Source organism: Prionailurus viverrinus, chromosome C1, assembly GCF_022837055.1.
Source record: "Prionailurus viverrinus isolate Anna chromosome C1, UM_Priviv_1.0, whole genome shotgun sequence".
NCBI classification, from domain to species: Eukaryota; Metazoa; Chordata; class Mammalia; order Carnivora; family Felidae; genus Prionailurus; species Prionailurus viverrinus.
Genome location: NC_062568.1, coordinates 194,043,124 through 194,063,919, shown reverse-complemented (window position 1 = coordinate 194,063,919; position 20,796 = coordinate 194,043,124). Strand labels below are relative to the sequence as shown.

Below are 20,796 nucleotides of genomic sequence, written 5' to 3'. Positions count from 1 at the left end.
GAAGAGCATGAAGCAGAGCCCTTCAGCAGGTGTCCACACCTTCTGTGACCGACAGAAGCCCCTTCCGGATGGCGCAGCCCAGTATTACGTGGCAGGTAGGGCTCAGCCCAGCTCTGGCCCCGAGTTCTTGGCCGGGTGCTGACTCTTTCTGGGGTGGTGCAAAGAGACAACATGGCATGGTGGTCAAGAGCATGGGTTTTAGAGTAAGGCAGATTCAGGCTTTAATCCTGACTGCCATTTACCAGCCATCCTGTGACCTTTGGCAAATTACTTACCCTTGATGAGTCTTCATTTCTTTTCCATAGAATGGGGTCATAATGATTAAATGAGATCAAGTATATAAAGTAGTTGGCCTAGTGCATATAGTAAATGCTCAACACATGTAGCTGCTTTTATGATGAAGATAATTGCTATCGTTATTGACATGTTGGCCTCACACAACTCCCTGCTCCTCTTGGGGGAAACAAGGAGTCTCACATTGGGGTAACTGAGCTTTTCCCACAGGTCACCTGCCAGTGAAGCTGCCTGATTACAACAACCGTCTGAGAGTGCTGGTTGCCACCTATGTGACCTTCAGCCCCAATGGCACAGAGCTGCTGGTCAATATGGGAGGGGAGCAGGTATGTGTGGCTGCCCAAGCTGGCTCTGCCCCCACCAACCCAAATTCAGCATCCAGGGCTTGTACCTCACTTCCACTGCCATGAGGCAGACAAGAAGCACCTACCTTATGGTAAATGGCTTTACAGTGAAATATAGGAGCAGCGTGGCATCATTGGAATTCCCAGGAGGTGCCCTGGCTTTGTCTTTTTCTTGAGCATAGCTTTAGAACTGACAGACCCATCTTCAAATGCTGGCCTTCTGTGTGCTATGACTTTGAACAAGTCTCTTCATTTTTCTGAGCCTCAGTTTCCTCATCCTCTATTTTCCTAGGAGGAAACCCTGGGGCTGAGAGCATGCAGCCAGGCTGTGGTTTAAGGCCAGCTTTAGGAGTGTTTTTTGATAATGGCAGGTTACTAAACCCTCTATTTGCATGTTCTCAATCAGGATATTTAGTAAGCCTTGCATAAATCCACTTATTCTACAAATACTCACTGAGCACTTACTCTGAGACCGGCATTATTATAAACATGAAGGAGACAAATGTGAAATATGATCCATCCCAAGTTGACAAGGCAGACATAGCACGTGAACCAGCTAATGACATTACAAGGCAAGGTGGATTATGTACAAGAGGAATGGGATGGAGAATAGACGAGCATCTGAGCTCAGAATACGGCTCTGACTTCAGACTGCTGAGCCATCACCTGGCCTAAAGGTAGCATAAGGATGAGTAGGGAGGCATCTAGCAGAGTGGTTTGGAGCCAGACAGACTTGGTTTTATGTCCTGACTATGCCACTTACTGCTTTTATGGCCCTGGGTAAATAAACTCGGAGCCCGTATTTCTTCATCTATAAAGGGGGTGATAATAATAGTACTTCTTAGGGCGCCTGGCTGGCTCAGTGGGAAGAGCACGTGACTCTTGATCCTCAGGGTCATGAGTTCAAGTCTCATGTTGAGTGTAGAGATCACTAAAAAAAATAAACACACTTAAAAAAATAATAGTACCTCTTTAGGGGGTTGTTTCTAGGATGAAATGAGGTAAGTCATATAAAACACTTAGCAGAGCTCCTAAAGTAAAGTAAGAATTCACTAAACATTAGATAATATAGATAATGTTTATTGAGAGAAGTAAGTAGCAGTGTTACTTTGGGCAAATGGCTTCCCTTCTCTGAGACTTCAGTTTTCCCATGTGTAAAATGAGATCTTTGGCTTTGTGACTTCTGAGAACCTTTCCAACTTAAACATGTGATTCTAATTAATGACAGTGTTTTAAGCAGTCCACCCTACAGGCCAGGAACCAGGAGAATTTTCCTGCCTGAGGTTTGCCCCATAGGAACCCCTCCAGGCCTTGCTTGATGGTTCCGTGCTCAATACTTACTATATTCCTAAGAGCCACCAACCCCCAAAGCCTTGCTTTGGTCCAGCCACATTCTTACCTCACAGCCACCATCTCTTTTCTTAACCCTTCCACTCTAGGTCTATTTGTTTGACCTGACTTACAAGCAACGGCCATACACCTTCCTCTTGCCTAGAAAATGCCACTCCTCAGGGGGTAAGTTCTCCCTTGGGTTAGGGGTATCTCTGCTGGGGAGCTTGAATGTGTGCCACTTCTGCGGAGGCTGCCCCTTCCCTTGTGCTGTGGCTGTGATCCTCCAAAAGGAGTAGTTTCTGTGAAAGAACACTCTGTACAGTAAGAAGGAAGATAACAGTAGGTCAGAGAGATCTGTCAAAGGGGTTTGCATCACAGCCCTTTTCACTTCTCTCTGAAAAACAGTTTCTTTCCGTGGCTTTTCTCTTGAGGACGTGTAGTAGTTGCCCGTCTTTCTTGTCCTGAATGAGTTTCCTCACTGACTCCTTCCTAGGGCCTCCAGTTGGTTTGGAAACCTCTTCACCCCCCAACTCCCTCCAACCACCCCCAGCTAAGGGTAATGCCAAGTTGAAGCTGTGTCCCTCTCCAACCAGCAGAGGGCGCACAGGCTTTTCCCTATGCTCTTGCCTGCCTGCCTGTCTGTCAGAACTTACTTTCTGGGAATGGATCTTACCTGGGAGGATGGCCCATAGTGGAACCATCAGATTCTGTGATGGAAGCTGGAGGGCTGCTGAAAAGAAATGAGGACATCTTCCTGAGTTGTTGCTGTTACTTTCTCCCCACCCCTGCCAGAAGTTCAGAATGGCAAGATGTCCACCAATGGTGTATCCAACGGCGTGTCCAATGGCCTGCACCTTCACAGCAATGGCTTCCGGCTGCCAGAGAGTAGGGGACATGTCAGGTGAGTCCAGCCTGACTTGTTCAGCCCCCCAGTCCCAATTACACCTTATGGTACATACCTTAAAATGTAATTTGGAGGGAGGAGCATGTCCTGTAAACCGTCCATCCAGGCACATACCTCAAAGTCTGGGAACTGAAACAAGGGATGTAATGGAGTATATCTGGAGTGTGGCTAATGGTTCCAGTACCTCTGCTACCTGGTAGGATCCCAGTCACACTCAGACTGAAGCTCCAGTCCCTGGGTATCAGTAGTTAGGTCAGGACCCAGGGGCCCAGCTACCTCTTAGTACTGAGCTCCCTCTTAAAGGTGTTAAACACAGAGGGGCCTCCCCCCATTATATTTTTCTTCATCCCATACCATCTCTTGGCCTCTATTCACTGCCAGGCCCTATACTGGGCTTTGGATACAGGTGTGCTCAAATCCTCTAAACTTTGAAAGAAATAGAAGTCTCTGTCAAGAGATCCATGGGAGGGGCTTGGGTGGTCAGCTACTATCATGCCCAGGAGTTTGATTAAGAATTACCTTTGGGGGGGGTGCCTGGCTAGCTCAGTTGGTAGAGAATGAAACTCTTGATCTTAAGGTTGTAAGTTTGAACCCCACATTGGGCATAGAATTTACTGAAAAATGAAATCTTAAAAAAAAAGGAAAATCACTTTTGGGGCACATGGCTGGCTTAGTGGAGCATGCAACTCTTGATCTTGGGGTCATGAGTTCGAGCCCCACATTGGGCACAGAGTTTACTTTAAAAAAAAAAAAAAAAAAAAAGAATTGCCTTTAACCTGTCCAAGACAGCTTCATTTCTGTCCCTCTGTTTTTTCACTGGTTCAGAGTATCTGGAATTGTGCCTATTACCTATTAGAGGAACCTAGGCCAAGGATAAGAGTGGTCCCCTCTTCTAGATGACAGTGCAAATCCCAGGGGTCAAGACAATATGGGTGGCCCTCAGGCAGGGCTTCAGACTTCCTGAGAGGCTGCTTGGACCCTCTTTGGCTGGCCTGACTTGGCTCTCCTTCACCACAGCCCCCAGGTAGAGCTGCCCCCATACTTGGAGCGCGTGAAACAGCAAGCCAACGAGGCCTTTGCCTGCCAGCAGTGGACCCAGGCCATTCAGCTTTACAGCAAGGCTGTGCAGAGGGCCCCTCACAATGCCATGCTCTATGGGAACCGAGCTGCTGCCTACATGAAGCGCAAGTGGTGAGTGGGCCTGAGCCAGGACGAGGGATGAAGGCGGAGGACCTGATGGAACCAAGTTCCTGAGGCCTCCAGGGAAGGTGGCAGTGGCATCCTGCTGCCCCTTAGGGCTTTTTAAGGCTGTTTTCTAACTCCCACCAGACTAGAAGTCAGGAAGTCTCACAATGACGTGAAACATGTCCACAAGTAGCTTCAATGTGGCGCTTTGTTATAAAGTGATGCGGCCACTGGGCAAGTAGAACTTGAGAGAATGGTTAATCCCAGCTGTTAGATAATTGGGCCTTGAATTGGACTATGAAGGTGCAGTAGAATCTTGCTAGATAGAAAAGAGGCATTTGGTGAATTCAGTTGGTATCAGTCTCAAATGATTCTGTAGCCCCTTGACCTTGGGCTTGCTTTCCTGTGCTCTTAGACCATTGGACCAAGACACACAAGATACCAGGGATCTGAAGCTGGCTGTGGGTCATGTTGGGTCATAGTGGCTGGTGGTAAAGGAGTGGGTCCATATCCTGAAGAACCTGCTATCTTTGGAGACCATCAGGGCTCCCAGCCCTTCTGCCTACGGCACCAGCAGGCAAGCAGGCAGGCAGACCCCACCCCCCAGCCGGGGCCAGGACTGAAGATGGATAGAGCTGGGCCCACAGCCATTTCTGCTCCGTCTGGCATCCGTCGGCTCTGCCCAGACAGACAGGCCAGCTGGTGTGCCATCGTCTGGCTGCAACTAGGCAGGCCAGAGAGGGAAGCTTAAGAAACCCACCCAAGTCAGCAGGATGGTAGATAGGGGTTTGGGAAGATGCTACCCCCACAGGCCTTAGCCCAGGCATCAAGAGTTTGCCAAGTGCTCAGATGGCAACCCAACCCAGGAGGTGATGGTTTGGGGGCCATCCTAAGGTGTTTTGCCTCTCTGTCCCAGGAACTGAGTAGAATGCGGTGTCCTCATCCAGGCTTTATGCTGAGAGCTGTTTCACTCCTACATTCTTGCTAAGGGAGGCTGATGACTTCCCAATCCATGGGTGCCCTCGACATGTTCTCTGAACTCCCACTGTGTGCTAGGTACTAGGGACACAGAGTTCCTCACTTTGAGTTCCTGTGCTCCAGAGTGCCCAGCCTCTGGACCGAGGACAAAGACATGATTATGGTTCATCATCATCGAAGAAGCAATAAGCCTTTGAGTGGTCAGGTGAAGTGCCATGGGCATTAAGACAAGTTAGGTCACTTTAGCTGGGGTCAGGGAAGTGTCAGGAAGATGAGGAGTCTGATGGGCTTTAAGTGTGGGCAGGCTTAGGCAAAGAGATGAAGAGGAGGAGGGGATTATGGGGGAAAGACATTCCCAGGGAGATGAATGGTGTGAACAAAGGCATGGGGGTGGGGGCCTGACTGAAGAGCTTGTTTGCAGAACAACAAATCCATTTGGCTGGAGCAGAGGGTTCTGGAAGGGACTGGCAGGAGATGAGTCTGTGAGGTAGCCTGGGGCCGGCCTGGGAAGAACTTGGAATGCAGAGCGGTGGCGTTTTGGCCTGGATTCAGTGGGATGATGGGCAGCTACTGAAGAGTTTTGAGCAGGAGAGGGATGTGCTGAGGGCTGTCCTTTCAGGGAGATTGATCTGGCAGTGAGTCTGGATGGGTGAGCCCTGGGGCCAGCCTGCTCTCTCCCCATCCCCACATGCCTGCCAGTGACCCCTAGAATGTCACATTCTGTCCCAGGCCAGTCTCTCCAGGGCTGCCATCTGCTCCTGGATGCAGTGGGAGCTGTCACCCTCCGGCTCCTGGTTGGTCTCTGTCTGGCTCTCTCCAGGAGCTCTGAGGGGCACTTTGCAGGTGGCAGTTGGATTTCCAAACAGTCCCTCCTCCTTCATCACAGCCAGTCGTTCTGACGCAGGCCATGCCTTCAAAGCACTTTGTCCCCTGCCTCCTCCCACACTGGTGAGCTGCTTGTTCCTGCTGCCAGGGCTGGATGCTCCCTCTGGTGCTGTAGGAGAGGAGTCAGGAGGACATTTCCCCTGTTGGGCATGCTTTGGCCCTATGCAGGCGGGTTGTGAGCTGTGCTTTGGTGGAAGGAGCATCAACTCTGGGGAGTGCTGCTAGGCCCACCTCAGCCCAGCAGGGGAAAAAAAAAAGCTGCCAAAGGAGAAGTGGCCCCTGTGACCGGTCTGGCTCTCCAAATGAGAGGTGGGAACAGATGAGAGGTGCTGCGGGGAGTGTACCCTATATTCTGGCATGGGGTGGGAGAGCGGGGGCTTTCTTTTGACCCGTCCCTGCTTGCTCTCCCCCCAAAACCATCCCCACTTCCCTTTATCCATGCTTTGGGAGGTGGAAGAAGTGAGTAGAGACGATTTGGAGCTCCTGGTGTGCATACCCCCCTTTACCATCAGCTTCCAGAGAGCTGACTCTGCCAGTCTGTCAGGCCCCATCCTTCAGCCCCGGGAGGTAGAGGCCACAGCTGCTGTGGATCAGTCAGCCAGGACAGAGGGGGGTCTGGCTGAGGGCTTGCTGCCTGCTGGTCAGACCCCGGGTCCCCAGCCTGGCACTTCTGGCTTCTCCAGACCACAGAACTGTCCTTGAGAGCCCCCTGCCTTGGCCATGGCTTTGAAGACCAGCCGGGGGGATTTGAGGAGGTGGTTGGAGAAAGAGAGAAGGAGGGCTTGGGGAGCCTGAGGTGGGCAAGATGCCAGGCCTTCTGCTGCAGAGCTGCGGGTGCCTGGGGTGAGCCAGTGAGCAGTTGCACTCTGTGCCCAGCAGAGGGCAGCCTGGCACTGTTTTTTTTGTTTTTCTCCCCACACATACCCCCTACCCCCTCCCCCATTCCCTTTCCCCCATCCTCCTCTTAGACTTCAGGATTCCTGACTTATCTCCTTAATATACTGTGTCTCCTGGGGAGCAAAGCCTGGGCTGAGCCAGGGTTCTCTTCATTCCCAAATACCCTTATCCTGAGATCTGTCAGAGGTGGACTGAGGTGGCCACAGAAAGCAGGGGAGACTGAGTGGACTCCTGATTGCCATGCAGCCCCACCTCCAAGCCACATTCCCCTGCCTTCCCAGGGATGGTGACCACTACGATGCCCTGAGGGACTGCCTCAAGGCCATCTCCCTAAACCCATGCCACCTGAAGGCACACTTCCGCCTGGCCCGCTGCCTCTTTGAGCTCAAGTACGTGGCTGAGGCCCTGGAGTGCCTGGATGACTTCAAAGGGAAGTTCCCGGAGCAGGCCCACAGCAGCGCTTGTGATGCATTGGGCCGCGACATCACAGCAGCCCTCTTCTCCAAAAATGATGGTGGTGAGTGGGCACTGGGGAGAGGGTGCTGTTCCTCTATTTGAGGTGCTACATGACATCTGGAGAGGACATGGTTCTGAGATCAGAGAGGCCTGGATTCAGTTGCTAATTCAGAAACCATGTGACTGTGGGATAGTCACTTAGTCTCTTTGAGACTCAGGTTTTTCATCTGTAAAGGGAGAGTGATCGCACCTCCCATTCAGAGTTTCTGTTGAGGATTAGCAATAGCATGTTTCAAACACCTCGTGTAATGCCCGGGACTCAAGACAGGAGTAAGTTGAGCCCAATCAGGCCGTGTGGCTCCAGCTGGGCATTCTCACCTGCTCACACACAGGGCCTTGGCTGTCCTGTTGGTCATCTGAATAAGGGGCAGCAACTGAGGCTTGCACTCGTTCCAGTTTGCATGCTTGCGGCAGAGGCCGCAGTACAGGGCGATAGAAATGCTTCACACATGGGGTGTGGAACCTCGGGCTCCAACCTCAGCTCTGCCAAGTGGTAACCATGTGATCTCGGGTGAAGCACGGCCTCTCTGAACACACTGCCTTTACCTGCACGGAGAGCATTTGAAGCCCTGCCCAGCTCACCTCAGTAGCATTGGAGAGTGAGCTGGGGATTTGTGGGATTTGTGCTCTGGAGGCAGACATGGATCCTCACTTCTCTCCTTATGCAGTTTACTAACCATGGGATTGATTCACTTGTTTGAATAGTTACCAAGTATCTACCTTGTGCCAGGCATTGTGCTGGGTCTTGGGAGTACAGCTGTGAACAAGTCAGATGGTATTTCTGTATTAAGGAATTCACAGCTCTAGGGAAGGAACCAAGTGATGAAGGAGAAACGGTGTGATATGTGCCATGAGGGCCTGATGTGGTATAGGTGTATGGGGTAGGACTTGATGGAAGGCTGGGATTCTAGGGGAGGAGACATTTAAGCTGAGATCTCAAGGATGAGGAGGAAGAGGTAACTGGATACAAAGTGTAGCTGTGGGAGGTCAAGAATTCCTGGCCCTGGCCTAGGGACCAGACATGCAAAGGCCCCGAGGCAGGCAGAATCAAGGCACTTTTAAGGCACGAGAAAACTGGTGGGTTTTTGTTTGTTTGTTTGTTTGTTTGTTTTTTTGTTTTTTTTTTAACCCAAGGCACTTAACTGATCAGTGCCTCAGCTGGGATCCATGATAACTTGTCTTTCAGTGGGTCAGGGTTTGGACCGTACTGCCTTCAGAGCTATGGATCTGTTTAGAAAAACCACCCCCTCAAGGCTCTCTCGGAAGTGCTTCACCTTCCCCTCCCTGCCTCTCACCTCCACAGAAACAGAAAGCATGGGTCTATGCGTTCTTGGGGCTTCTAGACATTATTCAGGGACCTGAGCCAAGGCCCTCCTAGCATCATAGGTCACCTCTTGAACATCCTCAAGGGCTGGGTCCAAAGATGCTTCTTCCTCAGAGTCATTCCCAGTTTTCCAGATAGGTTTAGGCAGGTAGCCCTACATTGCTAGCACCTGGGCTGAAAACAGGGCCGGGGTGGAGACAAATGGGGGAGGGGAGAGAGGGACAGGCTTCACCTTTCCTTGCTCTCTGCCTCCAGAAGAGAAGAAGGGAGCTGGTGGTGGTGGTGGCGGCCCCGTCCGCCTCCGCAGCACAAGCCGCAAGGACTCCATCTCGGAGGATGAGATGGTGCTGCGGGAACGAAGCTACGACTACCAGTTCCGATACTGTGGCCACTGCAACACCACCACGGATATCAAGGAGGCCAATTTCTTTGGCAGGTCCGAGGCCCTGAAGAGAAGGAGGGCACAGCCTGGTTGGCAACAGGAGGTTGAAGGGGGTGTGGGGGCATAATGCTTTTAAAAAAAGTCTCAAATCCCAGCTCTGCCTCTATATCCTTGATCAAATGGCTTCACAACTCTGTGGGCCTCAGCCTCTTCATCTACAAAATGAAACCAACCATCCCCGCTCATGGGGCCATAATGAGGATTAATGAGGTAATCCATAAAGTACCCAATGAGGGGCCTAGACAATGCCTTTAGCCCCCACCTCCTCCTCCTCTGTCTCCATGTGCTGGAGCTTGGTTTCTTTATGTGGATGCTTGGTGCTTCCCTCTGCTGAGGCTATGAGGCAAGAGCCTCAGAAGCTGGTAGTCTAGGCACAGTTGTCTTCTCAGAACTGTGCCCCAGGTACTGAGGGACGTAGCCCGTGTCACATCAGACCCTGTCACCCCCAACCCTCCTTTTAGATGGTGTACTTTCTTAGGGTAGGTGAGACACTTGAATGTCAAGAACCTCTCCATCAAGATCCCTTCTAAGTGTCACCGGTGTGTGGGGGGCAGACGTACTGTAGGATCAGGATACTGGACCCCGAAAGCCGAGGACTGCTGAGGGAAGGCTTAGACAAGAGTGTTCCCAAAGACCTAAGAGATGCAAGATCTGATCCAGCACACGAGGAGCTTATAATGTACTTTGAGGGAGAGTATCTTGGGGGGTCCCAAGCAGTCCCTGATCCTGAGTTTAAGAGACTAGCTGGACAGCGACTGGAGCTCTGTAGTATGGAAAGGATTACCATGTGTATGGGAGTTCTAAGTCAAGTGAGGACCCCAGAGTTTGGGGGGCTCAGCAGCTCCAGACCTCCCTGCTCCCCCTTGCCCTAAGCCACACAGCCTCTACTTGAGGCTGTAGGGCGGTACCCCACCTGACCTCCCTGCCCTTTGCCCCTCTGCCAGCAACGCTCAGTACATCGTCAGTGGCTCTGACGATGGCTCCTTCTTCATCTGGGAAAAGGAGACCACCAACCTGGTCCGCGTACTCCAGGGGGACGAGTCCATCGTCAACTGCCTGCAGCCACACCCCAGCTACTGCTTCCTGGCCACCAGCGGCATTGACCCTGTTGTGCGGCTCTGGAACCCCCGGCCAGAGGTGAGGGTGTAGAGAAGATGGCCAGAACTAGACAGGGAAGAAGGTTGGGTTGGAGCCTGTGCAAGGCCTTCAGCTGAGCCTGGGAGGGTTGGGAAAGGACATGAGTCACCCAAAGGCTAGAAGCTCTTACCAAAGGGCTCAACACCATGTCAAGGTGGGAGCCATCAAGTTCTGAAAGTGCCAAATGTAGTGGCAGCTCCAGGAGCAGGAGTTGGCTCCTGGTTTCTGGGGTCATATCCCTGAATGAGCTGAGAAGATGAGACTCACAGGAAACAGTAACCAAGGACAGGGATGCGGGAGGGTCGGGAGGGTACCAGAGCTCCGGCACCATCTCATGAGAGCATGAAAGCAGTACCTCAGAGGCTCCCTGGGTACCCTGCCCTTCCTATACCACTGTGTTGTGTCCCCCAGAAGCTGGGCAAAGCCAGTCGCTTAGTTACATGAGAAGTGTGCGGGCTTTGGCATCTGGTGAGCCTAAGTTTGAATCCTGGTCCCTTCATTCACTACTTGAGGGACTGAACTACCTCTGACCAGGTTTTTATCATCCACGTTGGAATGGGAATGACAGCCCCACCTCAAAAGGTTACTTTAAGAATAAAGTGATGCCTCCAGATGCAAAGTGTCCAGCCCACAGGAACACTTAGGATGGTGTGGTCCCCTCTACTCCCAGGGTGGGTAGTCAGGCAGGCTGGCCTGAGGCCTCTCCTGCCCTCTGTCCCACTTGCCTTCCCTTTCTAGCCAGAAAAACAGAAGTCAAGTGGTGCATCTAATTACAGAGGCAATTTACTGTGAATTTTAAAGAGAACTCTACAGGGGTTCTCCCATGAGGGGAGAGGAAAAGGATGAAGGGTTGTTGGGAGTGATGACAGACAAGAATGGGGTGGAGGACACAGACAATGCCCCCATCCTGGGTATCTAGTATGCCCAGCAGACCCTGGTGTGAGTCCCTATTGTTTCCTGGTATGGGCCCCCCCCAATGTGTACCCTGATATGGGTATGCCCCCCCCAGTATGTATCCCAGCATGTGCACCCCCCTCATATATATGTTGTGTCCCCTCCCAGTTGTATATATTACCATGTGGCCCCCCATGTGTGTAACCCCCTGGTGTGTCCTCTCCCTCACATATATATCCTGGTGACCATGTGTCCTGTACTTACCCCAGTGTGTGCGTTCGCCTGCACCCATGTACACATAAGGGCGTATGTACAAATGGACACCCCTGTGCATCTCCTGCTCTGTACACCCCTCTCTGCATGTATTGCTGCAGCTGTGTGTGTGTTTCCCGACTTCCCCACACATCCATCCCAGGACTATGTGTGCCTTCCCGCCCCCCAGAGTGAAGACCTCACAGGCCGAGTTGTGGAGGACATGGAGGGCGCTTCCCAGGCCAACCAGCGGCGCATGAATGCTGACCCGTTGGAGGTGATGCTGCTCAACATGGGCTACCGGATCACAGGCCTGAGCAGTGGGGGTGCTGGGGCCTCCGATGATGAGGACAGCTCCGAGGGCCAGGTTCAGTGCCGGCCCAGCTAGACCCTCCTGGCCTTGGTCCCCAGCGCCTGCTGCTGGCTGGACCCTCGACCATGGGCAGGAGGTCAGGGGGTTCTGTTTTGGTTTGTCCCCCCCCCCACATTTTTTTCATTTCCCTGTTTTGTTTGTTAGTTTGGCATTGGGGGTGGGGGGTTGCTACAACTTGCTGGCTTTCAGACTTTTGGGCAGATTGCCCCTTGACTGGACCCAGCTCTGAGCAGAAGAGCAGGAGGGGAAGCCCCTCCATATGCCCCCCACCCATATGCCCGCTTCCACATCCCTGGAGGGCTCTGACCTGCCTCAGGCTGGGTGGGAGGCAAGGGCTGAAGCTGTCTTCGAGGACTGTCCTACCCTTCAACTGGCGGCAGGAAGGGGAGTGGACTTCCAGTCTAAGGGCTGGCCTTGACCTGCTGCCACTCTTGCTCCTGCAGGCAAGGCTAGCTCCTCCATGGCTTCAGGGAAGGTTCTGAGAAAGGATGCCCCCCACCCCCCCCACCCCCCCGCCCCGAGCTCCCTTCACCCGCCACCCCCGCCCCGTTTCAGGGTGGAAGCAGAAGGAAGGTGGGAGTCCTACAGTAGGCAAGGCCAGGCCCCTGCCTGGGCACTAGAGCTTTCTCGCCCTTCTCCCAGTGCTAGCTCTGGACCCTGTGCCTGCTCTCACTGGCCATCTCTGGGGGCTTAGGGGGCTTAGCCTTTCCCAAGGGCCCTGGCAGAGGGTGGGGCACCACACCATCCCCTTCTTCACTGCACTGCAACCACTCCCACTCCTCTTTCTGGGGGCTCCTTGGCCTCACTGTGACCTTTCTGCCAGAGCTCCCAGCCAGGCCTATTCTCTCTCGCTGAGGTGGCACTCTCTGCTAAGGGCCCTTTCTGCCCTCCCTCCCACCCCATGTGCTGAGCCGCCACAAAGACCAAAGAAGTGATGGCTTTTCTCTGTCCCCTGCTGCTCTTGGGGGTGGGGGAGGGAGAGGGGGTCTCCTGAGTCACTCAGATGGGAAAATCCGTAACTCAGCCCCCTCCCTCCTCAGCAGCCCCAAGCTTGACACTGGACAGCAGTCACCCCACCACTCACCAAGCATCTCTCTGCCCCCTTGGCTCTCAGCTGGGAGCTGCTCTCATAGTTGCTCAGCCTTCCTCCCTCTCCCTCCCTTTCCCCTCAGTGCTTACTTGGCTCCAGCCCTCCAGCTGCAGCCTCTGGGGAGCTGCAGCCTCCCTTCTTCCCTCCCTCCGTCCTTCCCTCCCTCCGCCTGGTCTCTGCCAGGTGCCTCCTCTCAGTCAGGCTTCAGAGCAGCCCTGGAGACAGGAGGGCCATGTTAAAAGCTTTTTCACAGTTTTAAGAAGACAGGGGAGGGGGGGTGAGGATAGTGGTGGGGGGTCTGGCACCATCTCGTCATTGCTTTAATCCCAGCAACACAGGTGGCAGCTTCTCCCCCTTCCTCCCCACCCAGCCCCTCTCCCGCCCTTCTCTTCTAGCTTGGTAATGAAGTATATTTATTGGTGAAGGAAACAGCTGCTGCTGCTTTTCCTGCTGCTGGGACTTGCTCCCCTGTCTCTTCTCCATGACCTTTCTCCAGCCAGGGAGGGGAAAGCAGGAGTACTGGGGCTGGGCCCTGGGGCCCAAAGACCAGCAGGGGCCCCTTTGCTTTCCTGTGTTGGAGCCACCTGCCATTTCCTCTCTCCGAGCCTCCCCCCCTCTCCCCCTCCCTCCCCCAGCCTGCCCAGCCTGGGCCCTGCAGTGTGGAGAGACACATTAAGCCTTACTGTCCTCTGGGGGCAGGAGCCGAGCCTTTTTGTTGCTCCGCTCCCAGGAGAGTGAGGGTGACGCAATTGATTAAAACCATTTTGTTCTAGGTGTGGCTGCTGGCATTTGTGGGGTGCGAGGGGGTCTTGGGACCAAAGTGAGGGCACCTGATCCCTCACCTGTGTAGCTATGTGACTTTGAGTAACCATACCTCTCCTGGGTAGAATGAGACCTGCCTTGGAGGATCCCTGTGAAGCAGTGGCCACTCAGCCTAGCAGGGCGAAGCGCAGCAGAGCCTGGCACTGGTGGCTGTGAATTGCAATAATCAGCTTTCACTCTCGGGGCTGTTTTCTCAACTCTAAAATAAGGAGGTGAAGTCTTAGTGGCTTTTCAGACTTCTAAAATCAGAACCCAAACCAGAAATACACATTTTACATTGTGACCCAAGATACCCATGCTTATTTGTATGTATATAATGAACATAAGTTTTATACAATAATGCTCATTACCCTTGCTACATGCAATATGTTCTATTTATCATTCATATTTACTTTTCTATTTTATTAAGGAGAGGAAATGCTGGCCATAACCCACTAAATGGTTTCACAACCTACAGTTTTTTTGTTTTTGTTTTTTTTTTTAAGATTTTATTTTTAAGTAATCTCTATACCCAATGTGGGTTCAAACCCACAACCCTGAGATTAAGAGTCGCATGCTCCACCAACTGAGCCAGCCAGGTACCCCTAACAACCTACAGTTTTGTGTGTTTTGTAAGTTTATTTACTTTGGAAAGAGAGAGCAAGTACGCACTAAACCGGGAAGGAACAGAGAGGGAGAGACAGAATCCCAAGCAGGCTTGGGGCTGCCAGTGCAGAGCTTGGGGCTCAAATCCACAAACTGTGAGATCATGAGCTGAGCCAAGGACCAATAGTCAGATGCTCAACCAACTGAGCCACCCCTGGCGCCCTATACCCTACAATTTTTTGATGTGCTCTGGATTAGAGGATTTCTTAGACCAGATTCCCAAACTTTCTCAGTTCACAGCACTCACCCCAGCATTAGTGGCTCAGTAATTTTCCCATGGAGTCTCTAAACCAAAAGAAATACCTAACAGTTCAATTTATCAAGAAATTAAACCGAAATCACATTATAAGAATTTATGTCCTACCAAGTCAGTCATCATTTTAAAAAATAGTACATATAAACTAGAAAAAACTATTTCATTTTTTAAAAAAATTTTTTTTAACTTTTTTTTATTTTTGAGACAGAGAGAGACAGAGCATGAACGGGGGAGGGTCAGAGAGAGAGGGAGACACAGAATCTGAAACAGGCTCCAGGCTCTGAGCAGTCAGCACAGAGCCCGACGCGGGGCTCGAACTCACGGACCGTGAGATCGTGACCTGAGCTGAAGTCGGACGCTTAACTGACTGAGCCACCCAGGCGCCCCAAAACTATTTCATTTTTAAATACAATAACTAATGGGATCTGTGTGCTTGTTGGGCACTATAAAACTTGTCAAACTTTCTAATCAGATTAGACACTACCACCCTCATTTCCTATTCCACATTGACTTTCAGTTGCTTTTTATCACAGCAACCACTAAAAACCCAGCTTCTCAAAGATGACATAATCAAAGGAATGTGCCACAACTTAATGATGAAACAATGAACTACCTTGAGCTAGTAGATCTCTCAGTAGCAACTGATGTTGAGTATCTCTCAAATTTTAAAATCTCCTACTGTGCCCCCTATGAACTTGTTATGGCACCCTAAGGTGTGTTGGTGAAGTTTCAGGACTGTGGTTTAATATTGTGGGAGCAACAGCTTCACTGCTGGAATTTTGTGATTCTTCTGTTTGTACATTTGGAAAGAATGGGGTGGGGGGTTGGAGGGAGAGGCAGCAGGGCATGCTCGGTTTAGTGCAGGAGACTGGAAGGAGATCCCACCAGGAACAGAAGCACAATAGGCTGTGTTATGAAGCAGGTGCTTTGGACTGGTACTATTTCTTTGTGTCCAAACTGAAGTCTTCTAGAAGCTTCTTCAAGACACTTGCAGACCAGGCAAAGGAGAGACAGTGTTCCAGGCCAAGGCACTAGTGTAAAGTCCCAGATTCCCTCGTGGAGCCTGAGTGATTCAGTTCAGCTGCACTGTAGAGGGTAGGCTGGCTCATGGGCTGAAGGGGCAGTCCAATTGTAGAGAACTCCCTGTGCTTGGTGAGAGGCTGTGGACTTGATCCTATAAGCAAGGAGGAGTCACTGGAAGATTTCACCAGGAGTTCCCTTTCATTTGGAGTTGGTACTCCCTTTTTCTTTTTCTGTTTTTAATAGACTTTGTTTTTTAGAGCAGTTTTAGGCTTACATTCAACTGAGCAAATAATACAAAGAGTCCCATATACCCCCCCCTCCCTGGCTCAGTTTCCCCTGCTATTAATTTATTGCATTACCGTGGTACATTTTTATAATTAATGAGCCAATATTGATATACCATTATTAACTGAAGTCCGTAAGGTTCAGTCTTTGTATAGTTCTGTGGGTTTTGACAAATGCATAACGTCATGTATCTACCATTACACTGTCATACAGAATAGCTTCACTGCCCTAGAAATCCCCTGTGCTCCAGCTATTCACCAAAAACAAAACAAAAAAACCTTAGGAATAACTCTGACAAAATATGTACAGATCTATTTGAGGAAAACTACAAAACTCTGATTCAAGAAATCAAGGAAAATCAAAATAAATGAAGAGATACGTTATGCTCATGTATAGGAAGACTCAATATTAAGATGTCATTTCTTCCCAACTTGATCTATAGCGTCCGTGAAATCCCAATCAAAATCCCAGTAAGTTATTTTGAGAATATCGACAAATTGGTTCCAAAGTTGATATACAGAGGCAAAAGACCCAGAATAGCCAACGAAGTCAAAGAAGAACAAAGGAGGACTGGCATTACCCAACTCAAGACTCATAAAGCTACGATAATCAAGACAGTGTGGTACTGGCAAAGGAACAAATAGATCAATGGAATGAGGAGAGGACCCAGAAGTAAATCCATATAAATACAATCGACTGATCTTTGACAGAGGAGCAAAGTCCATCCAATGGAGAAAGGATAGTCTTTTCAATAAATGGTGCTGGATTTAAACACTGTACATTGTTCACAAATGTTAACTCAAAATGGATCATAAACCCAAATGTAAAACACCAAACAATAAAACTTCTAGAAGATAAACGAGAAAAATCTGAGTGACCTTGGGTTTGGTGATGAGTTTTCAGATACAACATCAAAAGCATAATCCGTGAAAGAATTGATAAATTAGATTTCATTAAAAACTTCTGCTCTGTGAAATCATCATTACGAGAATGAAAAAGACAAGCCAAGGACTGAAATTGTTTGCAAAACATGTCAGATAAAGGATTTGTACCCCCAAATATACAAAGAACTCTTAAAACTCAACAGTATGAAAACAACCCAATTTTAAAAATGGGCAAAAAAATCTGAATAGATACTTCACCAAAGAGGATTTACAGGTGACTAGTGAGCATATGAAAAGATGCTTGCATTATGTCATTAAGGAATTGCAAATTAAGTCAAAAATGAGATACCGAAAATGTTGACAAGGATGTGGAGCAACAGGAATTCCCACTGCTGGTGAGGATGCAAAATGGCACAGCCACTTGAGAAGACGGCAGGCAGTTTCTTACAAAGCTCAATAAATAGTCATACCATAGGATTCAGCAGTCGCTCTCCTATTTATCCAAATGAGTTGAAAACTGAACGTCCATGCAAAAACCTGTGCACAAATGTTTGTAGCAGCTTTATTCATAATTGCCCCAAACTGAAGCAACCAGGAAGTCCTGCAAAAGGTGAATCGATAAATTGTGGTATAGCCACACAACGTATTATTCAGTGATAAAAAGAAATGCGCTATCAAGCCACAAAGACATGGAGGAAATTTAAATGCATATTGCATAATGAAAAAAGCCAGTCTGAAAGCCACACTGTATGATTCCAACTATATGACATTCTGGAAAAGACAAAACTAGAGAGAGAGTAAGAAAGATTGCATGGTGCTCCATTTTCTACATGTTTCCACATGTGTGACTCACCCAGAGCTGTCACCAGCCCTGCTGATAAGAGAGGCTGGGGTCAGATAAGCCCGCCCGGTGAATGTATAGCAAAACACATTAGAAGTGGACCTCCTGTGTTTGTGGGGGCAGACATGGCCCTAGAGGCCTGCTGCCCATCTCTTTGCTTCAGCATGTGCTAAAATATGGCTGCAGAACTTAAAAGGCATCTAGCTCAGAGGTTCTCAGCTCTGGCTATACTATCAGAATCACCCAGGATCCTTTAAAAACTACCAAGGTCCCACCCCAGAGATCGTTTTAATTGATCTGAGATATCCATTTTTTTAAGTTTATTTATTTTGAGAGAGACAGAGCAAGCAGAGGAGGGGCAGAGAGAGATCCTAAGCAGGCTCCACACTGTCAGCACAGAACCTGATATGGGGCTCAAACCCACGAACTATGAAATCATGACCTGAGCCGAAACCAAGAGTCAGAGGCTTAACCAGCTGACCCACCCAGGTGCCCCTCCATCCATTATTTTTAAGCATCCCAGATTCATTCTAAGCATGGCCAGAACTGAGGACCACTGATCTAGCCCTAATCTCCACATTTTTTAAAGAGAGACAATCAGTTCTAAAGAGGGGCTGGAAAAGAATGGGCTCCCCAAGGACCCCAGTGAGTTAGAAGCAAAACCAGGACTGGATCCCTAATCTCTGATTCATGGTCCAAGTCCTTAAAAATCATTTTCTTATTTAAATGCTGTGATACTTTTTGAGTTCCTACACATGCCTAGCACTGGTTTAATGAAAGTGCACACAACAGACTAGTCCCTGCCCTACTGGAACCTCTACATTATCTGAAAGATGTGGAATAGAAATGTGAAGTGTGCATGGTCCCTGAACATTAGATTCCACTCGGAATCATGAGTCCTCCCCTGTACATCCTGCCATCGAGTGCTCCGTCTGGCAGGGGTCATGTGAGGAGAAAAGCATCCTGATGGACAGAGGGCAGGCATGGGGGCATTCTATTGTTCAGTCTTGTTCTCCTGCTCCCAGCTCATTATATATATACGTATATGTGTGTGTGTGTGTGTGTGTGTGTGTATGTATGTATACATACACACACACATAAATATACATATATATGTATACACACACACACATATATATACGTATATATATATATATACACACACACATATATGTATGTATGTATATATGTGTGTGTGTGTGTGTGTGTGTGTGTGTGTGTGTATAAAATAACCTGGTCCTAATGAGGTTGTAGTTTTCACCAATTTTGTGGTGATTTACAGAATCTCAGGCCGGCTTCAGCCTCATCACTCGTCAGTAGACCTCAGAGGGGTCACCAGCAGAGGTGACCAGGATCAAGGTCAAAACCCCAACTCAGTCTAATACATGCTTAGATCTCAGAAAAGTTCCTGAACCTCTCTGGGCTCATTTTCCTCATCAGTAAAATGAGTATCTTGTTACCTGCTCTGGTTACTTTACCACATTGTAAGAAGGCCCCAAATCATAGTGAGATTAGGTGCATCAAAGTGCTTTTTAAGTGAGTAAGGATTCTACAATGGTAGTGTGTGGTTTTCACTGCTATAATAGCTAACATTGAGTGTTTGTTTGGGACCAGTATGGTTTAGGTACAGCCTATCAAATAAACCTTGCAAGAACTCTATAAGATGTGAATTAGCATTTCCCATTTTAGAGATGAGGAAACTGATGCCGACAGACTGAGTTACTTCCCTAAGGTATGATAACCACTGTCAGAGCTTAAGTTGAAACACGGGGCTTGCTGGCTGACCAGAGTTCACGTTTAACCATCGTGCTTTACTGCCACCTGGAAGTAAGAGGCTTAGATTCTGGTCCTGGCTGTGCTTTCTATAATCTTGGGCAAGTTTTCCCGTCTATAAAATGGAACAGAGAAGGAAGTCGTTTTGTAAACTCTAATGTCTGAAGAGTTGGGGGGGGGGGGGGATGTCCCCTCCCCACCATGGAACGGTTTGGAGCCATCCTGGAAGACAGTTTAGGGTTTAATGGGGAGGATCCCTGTCTCTAGGAGCCAAAGAAGGTAGTGAATGGAGCAGAAGCAGGAAGACTGAGGAAGAGAGGACTCTGCCCTTCCACATGCCAGGCACAGTGCCTCATGCCCAGCAGAAACTCCAGCCTGCAGAAGTGATTGCCCCTGGCTTGGCCCTGCTCCCCTGGATTATTGATTGAGGTGATTCTTCCACAGAGCCCTTAAGGAGACCATCTATGGTCAACGGATAGCAATGGTGACATTTCACGAGCACTTCCTATCTGCTGGGTGCTGTGCTTGGGCTACAAGGACCAATAAATCCAGTCAGAACCCTTCTCAAGGAGTTCACAGTCTCTCTGGGGAGACAGACATGTAAACAGCTAATGCTAATGCAAGTACACATGAATATTCAATAGGTAGAAAACACAGCTCTCGTGCTCTGGGAGCAAAGAGGGAACATTTGCCAGAAACCTTGAAAGTAGTGTAGGAGAGGAGGGGAAGGGCATTCCACTGAAAGAACAGTGTGAGCAATGCCATGAGGGATGACGTGCTGGGCTCATTCTCTGAAGGGCAGCCCAGTGAGGTTAACTCCAAGCAAATCCCAAGGGAGACGGCAATGAGGCTTGAAAAGCAGGTTGGGGTTTAGAGCCAGACCATGGGGGCCTTGAATGCCAGGATGACGAGTGAGGTCGCCTGAGGGAGGTGGTATGTGAGCCCTGGGGACTCATAAATGGGGCCAATTGAGGGGGTGGGTGACTCCCACGGAGAGAATGTGCCCTGAGTTCACTCTTCAAGCAGCATCTTGCCCTCGAAGATTTCTCAGCTTGGCAGTTCCAGCTCTACTATCCTTCCCTCCCCCAGCCAGCCCTGTAAGTGGATCCAGATGGTCATTCCTATTTTAGGTCGGTGTGTGTGTTGAGGGGAGGGGCAGCTGTGAGCCCTGTCAATCCTTTCCTGAGCTGTCTGTTAGAGGAGCTTCTTCCAGGACCCTGCTGTGATCCTCTGAGCCTGGAAGGAAGTGTTGGTCTTTGATGGAGATTTCCCATCTGTCTGTGGGTGATAGAGGTGGCAGCAGCAAGGGAGGCAAGTCACAGGCCAGGGAGGCTTTTTTATTGGGTGAGGACACCCAAGTGATGTGTGCATGTGAGAGGGGGCCTTGTGGACAGGCTGAGGGCTTGGGGGAGAAACCTGG

General features: G+C 49.8%; 1 protein-coding gene across 6 annotated transcripts in view; it reads left to right on the top strand.

Annotated features, from left to right (window-relative positions):
* WDTC1 (WD and tetratricopeptide repeats 1) overlaps positions 1-13,619 on the top strand; it is a 66,280-nt gene extending 52,661 nt beyond the window's left edge. For 2 of the 6 annotated variants that reach the window (XM_047868930.1, XM_047868932.1), the window contains 9 exons: positions 1-95; positions 505-620; positions 2,078-2,153; positions 2,766-2,871; positions 3,892-4,065; positions 7,101-7,336; positions 8,915-9,095; positions 10,046-10,238; positions 11,575-13,619. In XM_047868930.1, the coding sequence (XP_047724886.1) occupies positions 1-95; positions 505-620; positions 2,078-2,153; positions 2,766-2,871; positions 3,892-4,065; positions 7,101-7,336; positions 8,915-9,095; positions 10,046-10,238; positions 11,575-11,772 (1,375 nt within the window). In that variant the 3' untranslated portion in view covers positions 11,773-13,619. Of the gene's footprint in view, positions 96-504; positions 621-2,077; positions 2,154-2,762; positions 2,872-3,891; positions 4,066-7,100; positions 7,337-8,914; positions 9,131-10,045; positions 10,239-11,574 lie in introns of all 6 variants that reach the window. The other 4 variants (XM_047868929.1, XM_047868931.1, XM_047868934.1 and 1 more) reach the window with 3 other exon arrangements.
* Positions 13,620-20,796: the final 7,177 nt, after the last annotated feature.